The following is a 23,542-nucleotide window of genomic DNA, read 5'->3' on the forward strand; positions in this document are numbered from 1 at the left end:
CTAATCCTAACCCTATTGATGAATTTCTGTCTTTTGACCCAATGACTAAGGGCGCCATTTCAATATTATATTATTATTATATATTATGATACCATTTCAAATTCGAGGCCAGCACCCTTAGATAAGATAAAGGCCGACTGGGAACATGATCTGGGGCTCACACTGTCTGAGGAATTATGGGATTCTGTTTTCTCTTCTATACACAGGTCCTCTCTCTGTGCACGAGTCACGACATTGCTTAGTGCAGTTTAATGTAGTCCATAGAGCTCATATGTCTATGGCTAAACTGGCTAGTATTTATCCTGACGTAAGTCCTACCTGTGACAAGTGCAAGAGCGGTGATGAAACTCTGTTCCATCAGTATTGGATGTGTCCAAAATTACAACCATTTTGGGGGAATGTGTTCAAGACTCTGTCCAACATTTTACACCAAAATCTAGACCCAGATCCCTTAATGGCTCTCCTTGGCACTGCTGGAAGGGATGACCTTCCTCTAACACGCATAGAGTGTCGTATGGTCGACTTTGCCTTATTGCTCGCTAGGCGTGCCATTCTGCTCAAATGGAAGGATGCTGCCCCGCCCGTGCTCCGTCAGTGGCTTCGTGATATAATGTCCTGTCTCAAGTTGGAGATGTTAAGGTTTTCAATTGCCGGCTCTGAAAAAACGTTTTACAAAACCTGGGGTCCGTTTATGACATTCTACCACAACACACAAACGGTATAGTGTGCCGTGCCTATGCCTCGGCCACGCCAACCACAACTGAAACAAATTCTGCTCTGCTATTAAAATCTGCATTATTTTTATTTATTTATTTTTAATTATGTATGCATGTATTTCGTGTATGTGTATATAGATGTATGTATTTTCCGACTATCCTTGGGATTGTGGGTGGGGGGTGGGTGGGATAGGGGATGGAGTTTTATTTTTTTATTTTCATATTTGATATGTCTCTGTTTAATGCTTGCCCCTGGGTTTGTCAAAAAACTTTAATAAAAAGATTTTGAAAAGAAAAGAAAAGTACCTCTAAAAAACTAATGTACGAATTCCAATCTGGCTTCAGAACATCCCACTCATCATCATCATCATCATCATCACCTTTATTTATAAATAAAGGTGAAATCACTGAAAGGCTGATAAATAGACAAATAGCCCCAACTGGGCTGATAGTGGAAAATCAACTAGGTGCTCAGTGGAGGTGCAAAAGTTAAAAAAGTAGCCTACAGTTGGTTTATGTAAGTAGGAGCTTTCAATATGTCCTGTTGCCTCTCACATGGTTATTGGCTTAACCCATTAAAACCAGGAAAGCATCTGTGTCATTTATATTTAGTTATATACTGTATGTAGACTACATACTGTAGCAACATCTGTAGCAACAGTGGTTCTCAAAATCTTGAATATTTTGTATTTTTTCTAACACAAATATTCTCTTCTGGGGGTCCGTGGCACAAAACATTTTCAGATGGGGATGATTTTGAAGAGTCCATGACACAAAACATTTGGAGAACTACTGATTTAGAAGGCGTTTGTAGAATGAGTCTCAGGTCGTAGGTGACTGTGGTACGTAGGATACTGCTAGTATCACGTATTGCATTGCAATGCAATGGGAGTTTGAAAATAGAAAATCAATTTCATGAATAATTCAAAACTAATTCAAAATCAGAAAATCAAAGAAATTCCATAAATTACAACAAATGTTTACATAGTAGTGAAAACAGCACCTATTGCCATTTTCACTAGTTTGGATCCCAGGGAGAAATAAAGTTTCTCCTTTTTGGGGTCACAGGCGTCACAGGCTGAAATGGTTTTGGAACCACTGCTGTAGAGTAGACTACTACTTTTATGAATTATGATGCACTGCTCATGAACATGAGATAACCCCATCAATCACAACAATAACACATCACACAAGGATTATGAAAGCTTTGTTCACATATATTTTTATATAACATAACATTTTGAAGTACATTAAGTAGATTTTAGAAATAGAAGCTACAGTTTATAAAACTTTCCAGCAGAAGTCATTGATGGGCCAGCATCAGCCTTTTTTTTCCTCTAGCAGACAGTCTATTTTCTATATATATATATATATATAAAATAAAAAAACGCTACATTTTTTTAATCTTGCGCTACCTTTTTAATTCCCATGAAAGCACCAGCTGTCTGCTTCTCTTGTCTTTTATAAAATATAAATTATTGAAAAATATTCAAATGTTTGTGAACTAAATACATAAAAAATGATCTCAATAAAAAAAACAACACAGACACTATAAAATATTTAAAAAGAAAATCTGAAAACAAGGTTGTCCTATTAAAGGAATTCAATCTGAGATATGCATATAAGTATTGGTATGTATATTCTTGCCAAAGTAAAGATCATAATTAAGACGTGTGCAACAAACTGACATTTACCAAGTCTCTGAACTTAATTTAACAGTACAGGATACAAAATGTTTCACCTTTAACACAAAAAAATAACATTTTAATGTTTAAACATGGAACCGGCTTTGAGGACGTTATATTGATGAAAACAGCAAAATCCTCATTGTTCATTTAGCACAACGTAAAAAGTATCAGAGGATTTTGCTGTGCAGGAATATGCTTTAATGTGTTAAAAGAAATATAAAAAAAATGTGGAGGAAAAAGAAAACCTGAACATTGCATAAAACAAACAAAGGAAGCAAAGAAAGAAATGTGCATAAAAGATTGAAATGATGAAATCACAGAGAACAAAGCACACCTTCAGGCGAACCTTTTAATCTCTACGCAGAGTATCCAGTATGAGTGTTTGTGGGACGATGCTAACTGAGAATGGACAAGCCATGCTCATTGCCAACTAAACACGTTGAGCATGCAGCAATCCTACAATCTCAAAAAGAAGACAGCTAAAGCATTTTGCCTGGTCCTAAAGCCAAGTAATGTCCAATGTATCACTAAAAGATAAGTAAACATTTATTTTTTTGTCTTCTTTTTTTTTACCGGTAAGTGAGAGAATCCTGGTCTCTGTCTTCCAACAATGTGGATTGTAACCAGAGTGCTATGGCTGAAGACCTCACATGGGGGTTTGGTTATTATTATTCCTTCTTTGTCTCGTGCTTATTTGTTTAATCTGGTTCTCAATAAAAGCATTATGAAATACAATCTGTACAAACACACATTTCAAAAGCTATTCCCATCCATATGGGTAACATTCAGCTACTGTAAACAATAACATTTGTATTCTAAGAAGATGATATTTCTTGACTTTGGCTTTTCCCAGAAGGCCAGTGTATACTGTATAGCCACTGTTCCCACTGATCATTTGGAGTCAAATGCTGCCCTTCTTCTGCTTAAGCTAGAACCAGTGAAATCTACTTTATATCCTGTATTTTGAGCAAGTTGCACAAATACAAGTTGAGTCATGAGAGAGACTTTCAGTTCCCCATTGCACTCTGAGTGCTATCATAGTCGATGGATAAGTAATGCACGTTCTTTGGGAAGTTAATTCAGTTCCCTACAATTAGTCCTGTACGCCTGTCGCCTGCTTCTTATCTTTTGGGATACTGTTGCAGGCCAATTGCCATAGGCAATATTGATTGCAGTGGTAAATAAAACCCTATATATACACAGTACAGCTCGCATAGCACAGACCTCCATCCAAGCAGGCAATGCACGACAGAACCACAATTAAGTCCTTCATTCCTTTAGTTAATCATTCTGCTAAACCCGACATCACCAGAAACCCTTTTACCTACAGTATCCATAGCTTCTTCTTCTTCTTCTTCTTCTTCCAGTTAACCTATCCTGCACACAGCTTCTGTTGCCATCTAAATTCCGTTTAACTACTTTCTGCTTGTCATGTTATCCAAAACTGCACCTAAAGCCCTTGCTCAACGGTAGCCATTAACGGACAGCATGGACTAGTGACTACAGACAAACATTCTTAGGCTTTCTTACATACAAAAAGAAAAGAAAAATAAATCAGCCTCTTGACTACTTGTGATTTGATAGCATGAACATACATACATACATCTCACTGCTCTGTTGGAAAAGTCAAATTGGGAAATGATGTGCGGAATGAATTGTGCTTATTCGCTACCAAGTTGGACAACTCATTCCCAAACACGTATACAGATTGTCTATAGCTAATACTGGCGGTAAGCAACGTATGCATAAAAATACAGAAGTGTCAGTCACAATACGTTTTCTCTAGACGCGTACACAACATGTGAATGCATCAGTTTCAAAAGCAACAGCTACTTTCAGTTGCCTGTCTTTCAGACACTCCTGCTATGAGTAAGAGAGCGGTCCTCAAACCCTGCAAGTATCAGGGCCAGTGTCTAGTGTCGTCTGAGAACCAAATCAGCACATTTCAAGGTTTCTGAAGAGAGGAGAGGCAGGACGAACTTAAAGCACCTGGTTTCAATTTGCTTTCACTGCAATACCTTCATCGGAAAACAAAACAAATATGACATTTTCCAACATAAGACTGAATGATAGGCTCACATTAGGAGTTTTCAACAATAATATAATACTGGCACAAGGATATGCTTCTAGAAAAGTTCAACAAAACAATAACAAAACACTTTTTGGTCCAAACTGAGAACTCTAACCTTTGCCTACTGTGTGCGGCGAGGCAGAGAAACAGTGAGCATGTAAATATGACATTGCTTTCTCCACATTTTGGAGTTTTCATAGAAACCTTTCCAACTCATGCTCTGCTCATCCAACAAATAAATTGTTCTCTCTCCTCACTTGATTTTCTTTGCTTCTCCCACCGTCCAACTCTGCCCTCCTTTCCACCGCCTCCCTCCCTCACTGTCTGTGTGTGTTTGTGCTACCTGGGCAGAATGAAAGCGCTACGTTGACTCAGACAGCTCACTGTCTGCCTTGAGCTTCTAAGTAATACCTGTATACTGTATATAACACAGACACGTGTCCAATGCGAGACAGTATGAATTTGCACGTTTGCCTATGTGCTTCCTTTTTAAAACAGCGTCTGACAGACAAGAGCTCAAAAAATAACAAAGACCACAATAAGTCGTTATTAAAAAGGTTTTGGTCCCCCCCAAAAAACGGTTACCCACTCTACCGAACAGTTAAGACCACTTTCTGAGCCCAGAGTCCTCCATCATGGCTCCTTCCTTTAATTCACTCGTCTGAATCAGGCTTAACGTCCAACATGGCGTGCAGCTCTTCTGGGGTATATCCCAGCAGGCTTTTTAAGTCACAGACAAAGCGGTAGACGTAGCGTTTCCCTGACGTCTTATGGATGATGTTCTTGTCATAGTAGTAGCGCAGGCCGCGCGACAGCTTCTCGTAGTTCATCTTGGGCTTGTTTTTCCTCTTCCCCCACCTCCGTGCAACCTGATACCACACACAGACACACACACATATCAATGGTAAATACAATTAGCTGTGCAATGCACAATGAACATTTACATTTCAAAAGCTCTATATTGTCACTCTGGTGGGTATGTCCAAAACCGAAAATGTAAAAAAGAAACTGTGCTCCAATAGATTATTATTATAGGTACATGTCTTCACATTTCACTCAACGATGGAGATGCTTGTAGATTTCACTACATTTGAGCAAAATATATTTACCAACATTAAAGATTAATATTTAAAACAAGGTTTCTGCCTGACAGTAAGGATATTCAATATGGATTGCATTTTGGAAAGCGTACTTGTGTAACTCCCTTGGAACGAAGCTCTGCCACCCACACTTAGACTCAAATAGCCCCAAAAAGAACAAAAGAAGGCTAGTCGCAGCTAGCACTGTCTGGGTCCTGTGTGGGAGTTTTCTATGGTGTAGTACAGTGATATTCAACAAATTCGGCACCTGGAGAGTTTTCTTGTGAACACTATTCATAAATGTCCCATGGCATAATGCTGTCCAGTGTCCATTGTTGTGGGCCAATTGTACACATCTATGGCCATTGTTATGACCTATAGGTCGTATGAGACCATCATGGTAACTTACTGCATTTACTTATGTATTTATTTGAGGTATTTCAATGTGTCCATGGCACAGACACGTCTTTGTGGGAACAGTATTGGGGGAAGGCTGACATGGTGAAGTGTTTCTTCGTTTGAATTAATTCATGAAAGATCACAGGGTCTTATGACGTGTTTCATGAAACATTAGATGAGAGTAAGGGGGGCATCATGACATTCATCATGACATTTAGTTGAGAGTAAGGGGGGCATCATGACATTCATCATGACATTTAGTGTGTAAAAGCTAAGGATGAGATGGAGAATTATTTCTTTGGTGTGATGGAAAGAATCCCCTCAAAACTAAGGCAACCGTGGGCACAGTTTCTAAATGCAATATTATTGTTTTTCTCGACAATATCTTGGTTACATAAAGAAATGGTATCTCACAACACCTAAAAAACCTTAATCTTGATAACAAAACTGCAGTGGTGAAGGGGTTAATACACTAAGAGGTGCTGGATAAAAAAAATGATGGATGAGGTCGGAGGAGGTGAGGAACAGAACACGACTTGAATGTTTTATGTAATTGTTAAGTTTGCAAATAATTGCTGTGTTCTTCTGAACACCTTCACAATGTATTCTCCGTGACAAATGATCAAATATCTATGTATTAAGTCGTCAGTCATGCCAGTGGTTCCAGTTCATAATTCCTCCAGTCTGCCACTCTAAATAAATAAACACATAAATAAATACTGCTGGAGTAAATAGACATGTAGCTCATCTGCCCGACTACTTAGAAGCTCCCAGCACACATGTGTGGCTTATGGTGGTCTATGGGGGGCCATGACTTCTCACCTCATCGGGGTCAGAGAGCTTGAACTCCCAGCCGTCGCCTGTCCAGCTGATGAAGGACTGGCAGGATTTGTCAGTCAGGAGCTCCAGGAGGAACTGCCACAGCTGGATGGGACCGCTCCCTGCAGCACACAACAAGAGAGAGAGAGGAGGAAGGGACAATTAGACATCTTCTCATAATGTGTGTTCATGTTTCAGACATTATATACCGTAGTACTACAAACCAGGAAAGAACATGGGCTACAAATACAATGTGTCGCATGGTCACCTAAAACAAAACAAAAAGGTCCAGAATAAATTAGCAACGGAGAGGGCAGAAAATGACAACAGAAAGTGCAGACATGAGCTGGAGGGTGTTTGCATTAACTTCGCATGAAAGAGAAATTCAGTCTGAATAACTTTTAACTTGCCCGTGGGAGTTGATACTTTTAGTGATCTGGTCATTCTACGATTGTCTGAGCTTTGTGAGGGATTTGTTTTCAAATGAGTCAGCCGGAAAATAGAAGCATTTTAGTTTCTTGTCCAGCGATGCGTTCAGAGCACACTTGACTGTTGATGGACGTATTGCTGTTGCGGGGGATCGAATTGGTGACCTTAAGGTTAAACGACAGGGTTTCTGACAATGGGGCCACCCAGATACTCAAGATGGAGCAGGTAGGTGATAGGTGATAGGTTACACAGGTGACAGGCCCTCTGGCTATACACAGAGTAGAATAGAATAATCCCCACTCCTTTGAGGTGTTTTTTGTCACGAATGTCACTTATGTGCTTATTCAACTTATTCGTCCTCTGCATTTACCCATCCTATAACAACAAGGAGCAGTGAGCAGCCATTCTACGGCGCTCAGGGGGTTAAGAGTCTTGCTCAGGGATACACTGACACATCGCTGACACATTGCTGGCCTGGCCTGGCATCGTACCTGGGACAACCAGTGGCTCTGGCTCCCCAGGCCTCGGGGAGAGTAGATGACAAGAGAGGGAAGAGGTTGGATGAATAAGTAGGGCCAATACAACACGTAGAATAACAAATAGTACAATATTGCAATGTATATTTAGCAAGTTAAAAGAGGCTGACTAAGTTTAGCTAAATACATTATGTGAGAAGTCTAGGTCTAAGGTCAGGAGAAGGCTATTACATTTAGGTCTAAAAGCAAAACATTGCTGTCTACAACATCTGAGGAGGAAATCTTTATTTCTGAAGAGAGACAAATTTAACTTTCTAATCTGGGTCAGTCTAAAGGCATAGCAATGGAACCATAAATGTCCTCCCGAATACAAGAGTTCCATTCATCATGTATTCTTTTGTCTGCCAGTTGCCCTAGACAGTGTGGAGGTCTACGGTCAACAGAATATTTCTGTCTGTATGAATTCTATTCAGATTAAATCATTAGTTTAAAATAAGAAGGGTCTTCTTACTTCAGCAACAGAGTTGGGGGATCTGACTGTGTGTGTGTGTGTGTGTGTGTGTGTGTGTGTGTGTGTGTGTGTGTGTGTTAAATGGTGCATTTATATAGCGCCTTTATCCAAGGCACTTTACATAGATTGTGCATTACATTCACCCATTCACACACACATTCATACACAGATGGAAGAGGAAACCAACCTGTACATCGGGGTTCAGGGTCTTGCTCAAGGACACTTCGACACTGTGTGTGTGTGTGTGTGTGTGTGTGTGTGTGTGTGTGTGTGTGTGTGTGTGTGTGTGTGTATGTCAATGCCCTCGCACAGTCCATCCACAATGCATAAACTAAAACCTATTATGCACCTTGCAGTTGAAACCTTGAAACAAAGTGATTTTAATCACTCAGACTCAGACAAAACAGTAAGCCATTTATAATGTTCAGGAATGCCTTTAACCATGAAGAGTAATTGGATTTATTTTGCAGACTAAGCAAATTGACTAAATGTGGTGAATTGAACTTCAAGGTTATTGCATTCATTGCACATTAGAAGCACTTAGTGGAAACTGGAGGGAAAGCAGAGCAGAAAGTGAGAGAAAGAAGTTGGGTTTTTGTCTGCTCTAGATACACCGTGGTACGCTTTGATCTTGTGGCTTTCAGTAACTAACCACCAGACATTTTTCAGGTTGTGTGGAAATCTCACCTGCTTAAGTGCAGCATGGCGTCTGAGCAAAACCAAAGCGGGGGCGCAAGAAGTTGCCTCGCCTCCCCTTAAAGCGTAACGCAACACTTATAGAACATCCAAAAAATAAAGAAAATAAATCTACAAAAAACAAACGTCGGTTAAGAAGTAAAGAAAGTCATCTCCGAGCTCACTTTACTCTAGCTAAAAGGATGGGAGGTGTGTGGCAACAAATGTCATACTCATACTATAACATTGGCAATTTGCCTTTCACCAAAGCTAGTAGTGCTGCACGAATCTTGCTCAAATGTGAATCTCGATTTTCCTCCGCAAGAATTGAGATCACAATTTTCACACGATTCTCGTTTTTTCTATGAAAATATTTATTGTCTTACTGTAGTTGCTGAACGTTACTACATTTCAAATGTGGCACCTGGAGGCTGGAGCCAACTACTTTATTACTGTTAACAGACAACATCAAAGTGCTTGACTTCTCTTAAAGTCTCTCTCTTGTAGCAAAAACATAAGGGTAAAAAAAAATGAATCGGACAGCCAACTAGTGCTGCACGATTCTTAGAAACGAGATCGCATAGGTGTCTGAATATACATCTCTACCTTTTTTCGATGAATTGTGCAGCCCTACCAAGAAGTGCACTGTTGAAATAGTATAGCCCGTCCTGCTCACCACCACCACCTCTCAATAGTGTGAATAAAAATAAACTGCAGAAGCAGTTGAGAACATTTCAAGCACATTATTGGATTATATGTTATATACAAAATTATCCGCGCAAAGTGACTCTCAAGCATTAGTCTCAACATTCCATATCATGTCTTCTGCTGTAACAGTGGGCCCACATAAATGACCATTTACCAGCCTACTGAGCTGGTACTCAAAAAATAAGGATTTAAATAAATGTCAAGAGACCCTCATGCACAATGGTCCCCATTCAAACGTGTATAGTATAGTAGTGTGGTGAAAGGGTGGAGAGCTTGCATTCATAGCACTGTTATAGATCTGCCCCAAGGCTGGCTAGAGGACAGTTCTGCATACAGTTGCATAGAGTTGTAGTAGTATGAAAAAGGTCTGAAGGAATATAAAATGCGTTTGTCGTCATAGTATGCATACTTTAAAAAGACTATGACCAAAACTAAAATCTGCTGTCAAACTCAACACTGCTCCCCCAACACTATCAGCTTCTGGCTAGGGGAAACACTGGAGAAAGCTATGATGACAGCAACGGATGACCACAGCATAACATCATGCATGTTAACTTGAACAGCTGCCTTGTATAGCGCTTCAGTCCAGACAGAGGTTTTAGGATGGCGGGCGGAGAGAGGCTCATGAAAAAACACGGTATCAAACTTCAAGAGATCACAGCAGGAACCTCACTTTTTCTCCCAGCACTAGTCCCCTATCAGGCTCCTGTCCTCGACTCCTCGCTACAATTGGCTGCCTGTCACCCCATGCCTGGGACAGGAAACGGAGCTACACCGGCTTGTCAAGCCGCTTGTCTCTCTGTCAAACATCCATGTGGGACGTTGTTATATAAACCTGTTTTTCTATTCAGAGGTTTGATTCCATTTTTCTGGGGTGAGGGGGCGGTGTTTCCCCTACCCTTTCCTCTCTCTGTCCTTGAGAATATGCATTTTACTGTATCCTGAAGCATATGACTAAGGGTATCTTTTTGACATACATTCCCACCAGTGGGAACGGTGATCCTTCAGACATATTTGCTGTTTCTTTTCTCTCCATTTCTTTGGTTCAGTAAAAGGCTAATTAAGCTCAGAGAAAATGTACCCTCTCTGATGAAAATACACATTAGGCACATCAGGCTTTGAAATGGGAGCTCTTAGACGGCTCTCTCTATTTTTCCAGTTGTGGTTTCAGAGTATCAGAACAATAATTTATGTTGTTTATCTGTAAATTGTCCACCCAGAAGGCAAATGGATGAAACAAAATGTTCTCAAGAAAGATAAGTTAATTACATAAGTAACATTTTTAACTGCATAAATGTACGTTAAGTACTAAGAAAGGCTGCACGACTTTGTGCCTTACAAGTCAAATAACTTTCCATTTGTAAATTGAAAATGACAAATGACTTTCACATGGTGTGATTTATTACATTCTGTCGGAATTCTTATTTTTTAATATATCTGATTACATGTAAATGACGACAACGCAACATAGTGAATGGCCAACTGTTCAATAGGCATCGTTTGAACTGATAACCTTGGAGATGAGCAATTAAGCTTAACTGTGGGATTCTCTGTAATGAGATCTGAGGTATGCATTCTGCGTCTGACCTTGAATGATTTGCTCGGAATTCCCCCCATGTCCAAGCGAACAACCTTGCAACCTTGTGACAGCAATTTAATCCGGGTTGAAAAGTCCCAAAAGACCTCATCGTTTAAGTCGCAATACAGTGTCTACACACTATCAAATTCCATTCCTCTGTGTCCGAATTTAACCAAGCCAAGACTGGCACATAGTTCATGTTTAGCACTGGATATTCTGAACCACAAAAGCTCCATGGAATTGCACTGAGCCTCCACTGACCAGGTGCATACAGTATATAGGCCTACTGTCTTCATCATGTCGGCCAGCTGGAATTGATTCAAAATAGCAGACGTATTTCAGTACGCTGAATAAATCTATCGCAATGTGCATCTTACAAATAATGCAAATTTTGCTGCGATACCGCTTAAGGGTCAAAATCAACACACTGCGAACCAAACCAGAAGCATCCAAAACAGCAACAGTTTCTCATGTGCCATTGTCAAGACAAAAGCCACGAGAGACTAAAATAGCTTGGAGAGTTTGTTTGCTTTAACTTTGTACAGTAGATGCCATCTCATTGAACACAGAGAACACACTACATAAACATGCTCTTTCAGCATATGCACAAGCAGAAAAAAAGGCCATGTGAGATTTAACTGATCATTTGACTGTGCAAGTGCAAAGGCAGACATCATGTCAGTGTTGCACCAGTGTTGCTAAGACAACCTGGGGAGGAAAAATGGGTTGAGATGTGGCCTGCAGATAAGTGGGGGTTTGATGAGAAATGAAGACGTTCAAGGCAGAACAAAGAGAGGTGAGAGAAAAGAAGCTACCAACCAAATCTATGTTTGTTTCCTGTAATGTGCACAGCTGTGGACGGATGGGTTGAATTTGTGTTATGTGCGCGTTCGGTCTTACACTGGATTGAAGCACCCACAACCACCTCGCCAGAGCAATAACAGGTGATAGATCGTGTGTAAAACTGGTGCAGTGAACATCACTGCACTATTAGCATGTCACGGTGTGGCTAGCTAGACTAACTAACCAAGGCCAACTCACCTGTGTATCCCGCGAGAGCGGCGGCCGGAATGACAGGCTTGTCCTTGCAGAGGTCCGAGCGCTCCCTGACGTAGTCCTTGAAGGTGCCCTTGGGCTTGTGTCCGTGCAGGCCGGCGGCGGCGGGGTAGTCCTCCGAGTCGAAGCTGTCGTAGGACGGGACCCGCTGCAGGCTGCTGAACGACGACTGGCTGCTCCACGACTGAGTCAGGCGGTCGCAGCTCTCGAAACTCTCGATGCTCTCGAAGGAGTCCTGGCCGCCCAGCTTACCTGGGGCAGAGGGAGCAAGGAGGGAGGGAGAAAGAGAGGGAGCAATCAGTTTATGACAATGACTGCAGTGCTGGCATACCCAATACCGGTACCTAATACAGTAATCTAAAAATAATAAAGTCAAACAGACTGATACAGCTGTATGTCTCCATTCAAAGAAATGTGTTTCATAGTGTAAGTTCCTGACTGTAATCATATTCCTAATACAACTTTTTGCAGTCTGTAAACAGACTATGAGCTGTAATTAAATTTAATCTGTAACTGTAGTTTTCGAGAAATGGGACACTAAATTATAATAGCAGCTTTCACAGTTCAAAGTGATAAATTACGCGGCCTCTGACTAGGCTTTTATTGTGTTGTATGATGCAACATATTTTTCTATTTCACACTCCATTTCTCGTAAACAGCTGCCATTTGGTTTTGCTTCTTAATTGGACACCGATTGCACAAATTGCCATAGCTATTTTTGGCCTTGGCAAAGATAAGATAGAGTCGTTCAATTGAGAGTCATAAATGAATGAAGATAATGCAATGCCTCAATTGATGCCGAGATCTTCAATTGCTGCAAATTGAAGCCACATGTCGGTATCGCCGGTGCCACAAATACTTTCCCACGTCGGGGGGGGGGGGGGGGGGGGGGGGGGGGGGGGGGGAGTGCAACACGATGCCAGAAAGCATGGAATTTATGATGTACAACGGATTGGACCTCATTTACCTTGCAGGCGACTGCTCAAGGCGCATTGGAAGGAGGCCCGCGTGTTGGAGCTCTGTGATGCCCTGCTATTCATTTGTACAGCTGGGGGATTGGGAGACGAAATCCCAGCTTTATGGGCCTAGATGTAAAACCGCACTGCTAATTCGTCTCTAAACTATCAGTGGGAATTGGGAAAGCAAACAACCATGTGCATTTGGCAGAGCAAACACAAGAGTTTCATGAGAAGGGCCCACGCTAGCTGGCTGGGTGTTGACACCTCGGCTGTCCTTACCGAGAACCTCAACGCCAAGACGAGAAAAGAGACTCAGAAATAATGCTGCTTGATCAGTTTCACATAGAACCAAGGGGTGTGGCTTAGTTCATGTTTCACTCTGACAATAATTGGGGGTTTTTTTCTCCCCCTAACCAAGTCTGAGATGCATTTGTGAAATCACTAGCCGACTATTATGGGCTGCTTTTGTTTCTTTTTACACGCACAATGATTTGGCACAAGATATTAGAACTATTATTAGCACCTTCACTCATTCTCTCAGACACCTACCTAGACACAAAAATGTTTGTATGACCAGGTCCTAATGTGTGATTTTTGAAACAGTGTGAAAGGAGCACATATCTTGTTCCACCCCTTATCCCTAAACATATTTGCCATTTTTTACATTTTTAAAACATTTTAAAATAGTTCAAATAGCTGATCTACACGCTCACAACGTGTCGATGTGCCAACCAGGAGAATAAATCATAGATTGAGGCTTTAATCTTTGCTTTTATATGAAAATAGACGTTTTACAAGGCATTGAGAACTTTATGCAGACAAAATATTCGGCGGCAGTGTACAAACATGATTGAAATAAATTGAGGTTGATTTTTTTCCTTCTTTTAACATCCTCCGAAATTCGCTCCGATAGTGTTTGCACCAGTGTGCAAACACCTTTAGGGTTAACCCTAAGCCATGCTGGCTTCTGTAATGGAATCCAAATGACTGAAATCAGCTGTGGCGACGGAGAAGCTAAACCCACGCGTCCCCTCACCTCTGCTGATGCGGCCCACGCACATGTTGTCGGGCGACACCACCTCCTGCTTCACGGTGAAGTAGTCCACCTGCAGCGGGTTGAGGGGCGCGTCCCGCAGGATGACGTTGGGGTACTCGTTCTCGTACTTGAGCGACAGCAGGTCCTCGGAGCTGATGGGGTGCAGCGTCTGGTAGGACTCCGTGATGAAGCCGGGCTCCGAGTATTCGGACGGTGGGACGCACTGGGCATGCTCGATGCCGTAGCCTGGAGGAACGGGAAGAGGAGAGGGAAACCAGGGAGGAATGTTTTTGATAACTAATACATAATTATAAGAGGATGAGAGGATAAGTGGTCTATGTTGTTATTCAAGTTTAATGTTACATTAAGAGTATAAAAGAGCAAAAATAATTTTTGGGTCATTATTTTCAAGTGTTTTTGATGACTAATTCATCAGAGGATGAGAGGATAAGTGGTCTATGTTGTTATTCAAGTTTAATGTTACATTAAGAGTATAAAAGAGCAAATATAATTTTGGAGTCATTATTTTCGAGTGTTTTTTTATGACTAATTCATCTGAGGATGAGAGGACAGGAGGTCTTCAAGTTTCAAGATTTGTTTTAATGTTAGGTCAAGAGTACAAAAGAGTACATTTTTCGGTTTGTTCTCTTTGTGTTGTGTCCTCTGCAATTACAAGAAATAATCAAGGACAGTAGAGAAAGAGAAGGATAATAAAGAAATCAAAATAGCATGCATGTTACACATAAGTCATGGCACAGACACACCTTGAGGTGCTCTAAAAGGTGTGTGTGTGTGTGTGTGTGTGTGTGTGTGTGTTTTTGATTGATTGAAATATTTATTAACAGTTTGTAGAATTTACAGTACATTTTAAGCACAAAGACTGTCAACTGTGAGTGGACGACCCAATTAAGCATTACACTTGTTTACAACAGGGTCCACATTGTTCAATTCATCAAAAGTGTCTCTGTGTGTGTGTGTGTGTGTGTGTGTGTGTGTGTGTGTGTTATGCAGTGCATGTTTGTACGTATATATTTTCCTGTTGACTAGCTAGGTTTCATTTACTCCGCTTACTCTGATCTCACGCTTGGCATCAGTAGCAACAAGCACAAAGTAGAACTGTTACGGGTCCATAAGTGTGCATTTGTACACGCTCAGAGTGAAATTAACTACCCCTTACTTTGACGCAGGTTTTTGCTGGTACAAATCTGTCATAATGCGGCTATCAGTATACATGATAAATGGATGAATAACATGGGCCAACTGATAAAGATATAGTCACAAAACTACCCCCCTCTACAGCTGTCCATTACAGCAGAAGATGGTGTATAACGTATTACTGACACATCGATCAATTTTATGTTTTCATTTTCTGCTGTCACAGAGGAGCCAGGCCAAAGACATGTTTATGTGCCAAGCAATGAGAAGGACAATGCCGATGTGAAACAACAGCCAACATTCTAAATCTGATCCAGGGTCTGCCCCGTCCAGCCAGTTTCCATTTGAGGCATTTAGCTCTCAGTCTCTCCACTGACTCAACGATTAGCGAGTGCAGTGAGTGGACCCGAAGAGACAGAATGAATGTGCATAGACAGACAAATATACGTCTGTGTGTCTCTGAACTGTGCATTAACGCATCTCAGTCAGAATAAGTTTAACATTTCAAATGTAATCAGAATAACTCATCTAAGAAGGAATATGTGACTGGATGAATTAACACCACATAATGATCAAAGTGGTATACTATAGAGAGGGTATGCGTGTGACATCATCATCATACCCTTATGCGGGAACGCCTACTGAGTGGCAAAAAAATACTCTCTGGCCTTGACAGCCCGTACATTACATCCAAACAGAATCGGATTGCATTAAATGACGTTAAACGACTCTTGTCATACAACAGTGTCCAACGTCTGAAATACTGTGGCAGGGACTCTTGCTATTTTGGCACGAGACACTATCCCATGACTAAGCACAAATCAGGCTTTTAGAGGAAAGTAGTATTTCAAAAGACATTAGTAATGGGATCTAACCTGCAATACGGAAAGACATTTTATTAAAATGGTATTAAATGCGTTTGACCCGCTGCTCTCACAACATCTACTTACTGACAAAGTAGTCTGAGGTATAGCGGGATTCCTGGAAGCTGGAGGTCAGGCCATTGCCAGGGAAATGCTTTGTGTCTTCTTCATGAAAAATAGATAGGAATGAATGAGCATCAGTGACCTCGTCATTGATTTCATGTATCATGTAACCGCATCCAGCGTTATCAAAGATTTATGGTCCGCCCGGGGCACAAAATTATGTCTTCCTCTTTGGCTCCCGTTACGATCGGAGTGGAAACGTGGCGCACGGCCCGCACGTGCAACGCACACTATCAAATCCGGAGTTTTAATTCAACTCTGAAAGTGTAAAGAAAAATGGCGCTTTCACACTGGCTGGATTTCTACTGTGACTGTACTGTAGTTATTGTCTATTGTAAGAATAGTGCAACATAATTCCATAATCAGCATCCACAAAGGATGCCAATGGTGACTCAGTGGGAGGACGCTTATACAGCTTGAATTGTCAAAATTGATCAAATTAATTTCGTTGCCTTTGTTACATTGTGCTCTCTCTCTCTCTCTCATGTTACATTGTGCTCTCTCTCTCTCTCTCTCTCTCATCTCACTTGGCCTTTCCCTCTGTATGATATATCTGATTTAAAAAATCAATTTTAAATTCTAAAATCAACACTGCATCATCACCATGACCTCACCTTTCTGAAGCATCTCTAAATGTTCCCAGAGGATGTCCCCCACGAAGTCGGGCGCTAGGTCCAGGAAGCGCTCCTTGCCCAGCGCACACAGGCTGGCGCCGTTCAGGCAGAACTTGTGGAAGTCCACGTTCTTCAGACTGAACTCGTTCACGGTCCACGTGAGCCACTCTCCCACGTGGTTCTCCGTCCACTGTCTGGGGTCTGAAGGGGGAAACGGAGAAGCATAACTGAGTCAAGTGATCGAACAAAACAAAAAAGTGTTGATTAATATTCATTTGTACTTTGAAAATAAATATGCCACGTTTTAGGCTCAATTGGATCACTGTGTATTGCCTCATAATTGGAGTTTAGGATAAACTGAACAACAGAGTTACGCACCAGGGTCCATTTGGTCACGAGTTAAATGAACACTTTTCACATTTTACTGTGTAGCATCTTACGGATGATTTATACTTGCTACGCACCTGCATACAGTAAATTCAGTGTGTGACACCAAGTGCAAATCACCACCCATGTATTTGACCCAAGGCTATCCCCTGTCCCCTGGTTGAGTAATACGAAAATAACAACCTGCTATTAACAGTTTGAATCTAGGTGACATCTCTAGAGTCTAGAGCGTCGTCGTCACCACACATCATCCTGAGAAAACAAATGTTCAGATATGCAGCTACTGTTCTCGATTCACATTCACAGAGCCCCCCATGTGGTTTATACATCAACCAATAAAATGCTATCACAGGCAAGCACGGCGCTAGCGGTGGGCCATGTAAACATATGGGTGGCAGCAGAGCCCTGCTGCATAACCAGGGTTTTCCGATAGAACACTACTACGTACACAAATAGCCAAAGCCCTGCTATTTCCGTGCAGCTCGGGGTGGCTCTGCGGTCAGCCCTCAATTTGGGGACTGTAACTCATTATTTTCACTGTCTGTCTGACTCTGCGTCTGCATTCTCTGCATCCTAGACTCAAGTCAGTCAGTCAGTCTGATGGCGGGGCGTAAATGTATGTAATGTAAAGCTATTTTGGAGATTTGTGGGAGTCTCTCTCTCTAGAGTTTTGGGAGAATCCAAAAGGGATGCCTTTATGGAGTGAACCAGACGTGAGCTGGGAAGCAAATTATGCCGTTTGCTTCAAGGTAGCCTACTTTCTGTTGTGATAAACAATAAACATGTAAGTTATGTATGTAATAGGAATATTACAGTAAGTACTAACGTGGTCATAGAGGATTAGGGTTAGGAGCAGCAGCAGTACTGTTCTGGAAGGGTTTTGATTTATATAAGACGGAATAGAGTCATTTTCACCGGACTCGTGAGACTTATTGGGACTTATATGAGAGACATATTGGGACTGGAGAGACTTTAAGCCTTTTACCTTTGGGGATGTTCAGCCGTTGCTGTTCTTTCGTGAAGCCGCTGAAGGTGGCTTTCAGGGCCTGCGACATCATCTCTTTACTCCCTGGAGTGAGCAGAGGCACATCTCCACATTCCAGATCTGTCCATCACAGAGAGAAAAGAGACAGAATGTGTTATTTGAGGCAGCAAAAGAGGGTGTGTGTCTGTCTGTCTGTCTCTGTGTGTGTCTGTGTGTGTGTGTGTGTGTGTGTGTGTGTGTGTGTGTGTGTGTGTGTGTGTGTGTGTGTGTGTGTGTGTGTGTGTGTGAGAATGGATAAGAGTCGAGGGATATCAGAACAACAGAACATCCCAACCGGTAACACACTGGGGTGGGTGGGAGGGGGGGGGACTCTTTGAGACTGGGATAAACAAGCCACACAGTTTGTATCTGAGCCTGATCAACAACTTGTCTCAACAATTACGTTCCGTCTAGACAGACGCGGCCTCGATATTGGATTCAATCTAACCGGCAGCTGTCGCAAATACACCGATTACGCAGACCTTTTTCAGACATACACAAGCCAACACTATAGCCTCAATTGCCTGTGGAGCCTGAAGAACATAGGTTTATTGCAAAAAACAATATTTGTTACACAGACACACACACACACACACACACAATGTAATGAGACACTAACAATGCGTTATTAGCTTTTCCAGTATTGATTGCTTTTTGGTACATCGCACTGCACACCCGCTAGGCCGATAGGTGATAACAACCTGCCCATTGTTTCTTGGGTTATTGTCACGAATATCGAGTGCAGTATGAACATGGGGCATGGGGCGGCATCGCTACACTTCCATCACAGACCGACCCTGCCTGCCTGCCCATCCACCACAAATGGAACCCATATACTAGACATGTTGGGCACCGGACGATAATGCAATACCCGTTGTGCCCATCTGTCTGTCTATCTGTCCCTCATTTATGCTCATATGGAGATCTCTGCGGCATCAGTCTGTTCTTGTCCCTTTTATTTATGCCCAGATTATATGGAGATGCCTGCATCAGTATTGGTGCAGTTCTTGAGATACGCTAACTCGCTAAGGACAGACACGCACGTGTTCACACACACACGCATATATTTTCATAATTAATGTATATAGAAGGATTTCTTCATGTATTTCTGGAATTGTTGCATCTGGCAAACTATGTGGTATTCAATAAGAGTGAGTGGGGTCAGCTGGTCAACAGAGACACTGTGACCCTCAGCAGCCCTCCTGCCACGCTGAACCTATCTGCAAACAGAGGAGCCACTGTCACCCCGACCAACACAGGGTCAAACATAGGGTTCAGGGGGTCAAAGGATGAGGTGGTGATGTCACCCAGGGCTAGCGGTGGTGGTGTCGGTGTGGGTGGTGGCAATGTATAACTGACTGAGGGTGGGCTGTCTTGAGGAGGGGTCTCTCCAACGCGCGCACACTAGACTCACTGTTCTCCACCTCACAGCCAGGGGGCACCCAGCGGGAGACAAACACTCTCTTTGATGGCTTTAAACAGTGCCTGATGACTTGCTGATCTAATTAGATGTGGATGGGAGTGGGCAACCCCCTCCCTCCCCTCCCTCCCTCCCTGGGCCACTGGCGACCAGAATACAGAGTGCAGAATGGAGTACTCCACGGAAAACTCTGAAATAGGCATTATAAATAGAGACAAAGATAGCCCATGTGGAACCTCGACAAAATGCCATTCTTTCATCCGTCTGGCTCTGTGAAATGGCAGCACTGATTTACAGAACAAAAGCAAAGCATCTACCATCATCTATTAATAACGATGATTATTAACACTGTGACTCATCCTGTCTATCAGCCTCTGCGGGTGGAAGTGATTAAAGCTGGTACTCATTGCCTGTGTCATATGGTAATTCTCTGTCCTCATCTAGTTAGAGAGAAGTCCTGCCTCTCTCACCCCGTGAATACGCTGCATCATGCACTGACTAGATTTTTAGTGCCACCTGTACCAATATTGCAAGAATTTGTTTGTATTGTGAAGCGATTTGGATTTTAAAACAAAGCAAATGTAAAATCTTACCTTCAAGTTAATAAAGAAAAGATGACATTCAAAGAGTGTTTTTCATGAGTTTTCACTGCTGAAGACGTGATGATAAATGTGCCTTCGACAGTTCTAATCTTCACATTTGTTCAGATTAACAAAGGGGGGTCTGTTCTGCATTTTGGAGGGACTCGATACAAATCATACATTTTAAACCAACTTTAAAACTATATATATATATATATATATATATATATATATATATATATATATATATATATATATATATATGAAGAGGCTCGTCTGTGCGAGGCAGACCGATGGTGAAGCTGTGTCACCACCACTCAATGGAAGCACAGATGTTCTGGCATCTCCACTGCGGGCCGTGTCAGTCTGAGCTGCCAGCAGCGCATACAGCAGCGGGGCAACGTGCACTTCATGGGCCGTGTCAGTCTGAGCTGCCAGCAGCGCATACAGCAGCGGGGCAAGTCAACGTGCACTTCATGCCTCGCCATTTCCACTGCTCTGCGGCGTCTCGACCCCGTCTGGAATGCACAGCAGCTGTCCTTCGTTCGCCATGTAACCCATGTGTAGCTGACTAAAAAATTAGGCCTCTCAATGTCTCTCTCTCTCTCTCTCTCTCTCTCTCTCTCTCTCTCTCACTCACTGATGGAAACTGCTCCAGAGCCCCATTATATAGTCTGAAAAAGAGGAACATACGGTACTTTAGCTTCTCCCCGTGTGATTTGATTAGGCCTTAATACAAGCATCTCCCTTTTCCTAACAGTCTCTCCTTAGTTTGCTCTTCCTTTTTCACCCTCTTCAGTCTTTTCGTGAACATCTTGATTTATATGGAAATGTTGCTAATGGTGCATTAGCAACATGATATTATGCCACACCCTTTATATTATAAAAGGGTAGGGGCCCATTTAAGATGTCCACACTGTACCAAGACCAAGGCAGAGAAGCACATCTTATAGTTTCACTCACAATATCAGTCCATCGTTAACATGCTATCCTGAACATATTATGAACTACTTCATAATGAAGAGGCAAAGGAGGCTGAAAAACAGCAAAAAGACACATCTACAGTATGACCTTGGAAGGTCTGAGGAAGAGCTTCGGCTCGAAACATTACCACTTGAAGTAAAAGATATATCTGTGAGCAGAAATTGGTGTGCAGACTCTTATTATTCTTGAACTACTTTATAATGAAAACTAAAACTACAGCAGGCTTCCGTTGTGTACATCTCGCCCTCTCGACAGTGGCTGTCTGGACCGTTACTCTGCTGTATAGCTCTGTCTGTTAAGCAGCACTCAAAAGTCAATACTGCAGAACTTAAGTGTTGCAAACGGTTGCAAACTGAGATGGGGCCAGGCTCAGACAGTCTGGGCTTTGATGTCAAGGTAAAAGGCAAAGTGCGCCGGTTTATTTGAGATGGATTGGGTGGAGTTTGTCTGCACTTTCGAACTGTTTTGAGCCCCTCCCGTACTGTCTCTTTCATCAGCCCTGCCATGGCCCGTGCTTTGCTTGCCCACACAGTCTTGAAGCTGCTTTAGCGCTAAATCCTCCATCAAAGACGGTTAATACCCCACGGACTCAGAGCTAGCATAAAGGCACACCAACCAGGAGCAATGGCTGCTTGCATGCCTTTTTTACTATGACTTATCCTTTGAATAGTTTTTTGTTACAGTTGAATACATATTAGTTTTTTGTTTTTAAATTAATTATTTGTGTCATTTGCCCTGTAAAACGTTTGTAAAAAAAAAAAAAAACTAGTTATATGAATATGTAATTTAATTTCAATGTGCACATAAAAGGTCTAAACATATACCAGTTCATATTTTTTGAAGCGGTAGACTATATCCCTGATTTTGTTGTATTATTTAGAACGACAGGACTGCTTCTGTTTCTTAAACATTCCATGCGAACCATTAACATGTGAAGTGCATGACACACTACCTATGTAACATTAAGACAGATCATAGCAGGCCTAATGGTTACAGTATATTATCGGCTGCAGTGCACAGGGAAGTCTGGGTTTTTCCATAGAGTGGTCATTATGAAAGAAAGCTATGTGTGAGAGAGAGCTAATGTACAGTGTGCCTCCATTAGCCCCATCACTTCAATCGAGACAATCTCTGGTAAATGATGAAGTCCTGAGCAATGGTTTCAATGCCTGCGAGTCCCATTAGCTGTAGCATGGTCGGACTCACTGCGTACTAAAGCATCTGCAAGCCATGACAGTCTGCGCTACACACTCCAACCGTCTGTCAACAACACGATCCATTTAGTTCACGGACAGTCGGAAGTGAGTGTAAAAGCGAGATGACGACTTTCACATTTCAGTTTTTTTCATCCAACGATTTTTGTAACGTCAATTAGCTAATGTACTTTTGCCTGCTACACTCCCTCTGCCAACCTGGGGAGAGCAACGGACTGACCTCATGCCTCCTTCAATGCATGAGGAGTCCAAGCCGCTTCTTTTCACCTGACAGGGGAGTTTCCCCCGGTTGGACGTAGCGCGTGGAAGGAACACGTTATTCCAACCAGTTCCTTTCCCCTCCATCAGGCGTCCTGGCCAGGGGAGGCAGGAGAGAGCAGGTTTACTGCATGTTTTCCACACAGAAAGGCCCTTATGACTTTCACATTTAAATAACAAGGCTCAGATGTAAAAGAAATTATAATAATAACTGTGAACTGAAGTGCGCAATAGGAAGGGATACCGACTTCTGTCCATGATGCATACTTGCATAGTGGGATCAGTCAAATATAATATCATCTAAGAGACATTGATGAGACTGATGCGTGGCATACACATACAGTAAAAGCTATTGATCAGCCACTCCCCTCTGTGTCATCGCGAAAAATAATGGACAGAAGCAGTTATGCTGAGTGCGACAATGATATCCCTCCCCTGGGAGGTCTGAGAGACTCTCAGTCTGACCCCCCCCCCCCCATCCACCATCACCTCCTCTGACAAACACTTCTGCTCTGCACCTTGGCCAAACCGGGGTGGGGGAGTCGTTAAAATGACACACGGAACACTCAAACACACACATACACGCAGATGAACCAAATTAACAGCCGTCTTCGCCTGAGCTCCAGAGCGAGGGCGTGAAATTGGGGTTTTTTTTGCGGATGGGGAGACCTAGGAGGGCCCGTAGGAGCGGCAGGGCTTGGTTAGAGGCAGGGATGGG

General features: G+C 42.3%; 1 protein-coding gene across 1 annotated transcript in view; it reads right to left on the reverse strand.

Annotated features, from left to right (window-relative positions):
• Positions 1–1,928: 1,928 nt before the first annotated feature.
• ets1 (v-ets avian erythroblastosis virus E26 oncogene homolog 1) overlaps positions 1,929–23,542 on the reverse strand; it is a 52,167-nt gene continuing 30,553 nt past the window's right edge. Inside the window, 7 exon segments of the mRNA XM_083773976.1 lie at positions 1,929–5,344; positions 6,776–6,894; positions 12,192–12,458; positions 14,202–14,447; positions 16,307–16,384; positions 16,957–17,157; positions 18,329–18,448. Of these exon segments, the coding sequence (XP_083630102.1) occupies positions 5,129–5,344; positions 6,776–6,894; positions 12,192–12,458; positions 14,202–14,447; positions 16,307–16,384; positions 16,957–17,157; positions 18,329–18,448 (1,247 nt within the window). The 3' untranslated portion in view covers positions 1,929–5,128.

Source organism: Protomyctophum parallelum, assembly GCF_964188405.1.
Source record: "Protomyctophum parallelum genome assembly, chromosome: 9".
In the NCBI taxonomy this organism is placed as follows: Eukaryota; Metazoa; Chordata; class Actinopteri; order Myctophiformes; family Myctophidae; genus Protomyctophum; species Protomyctophum parallelum.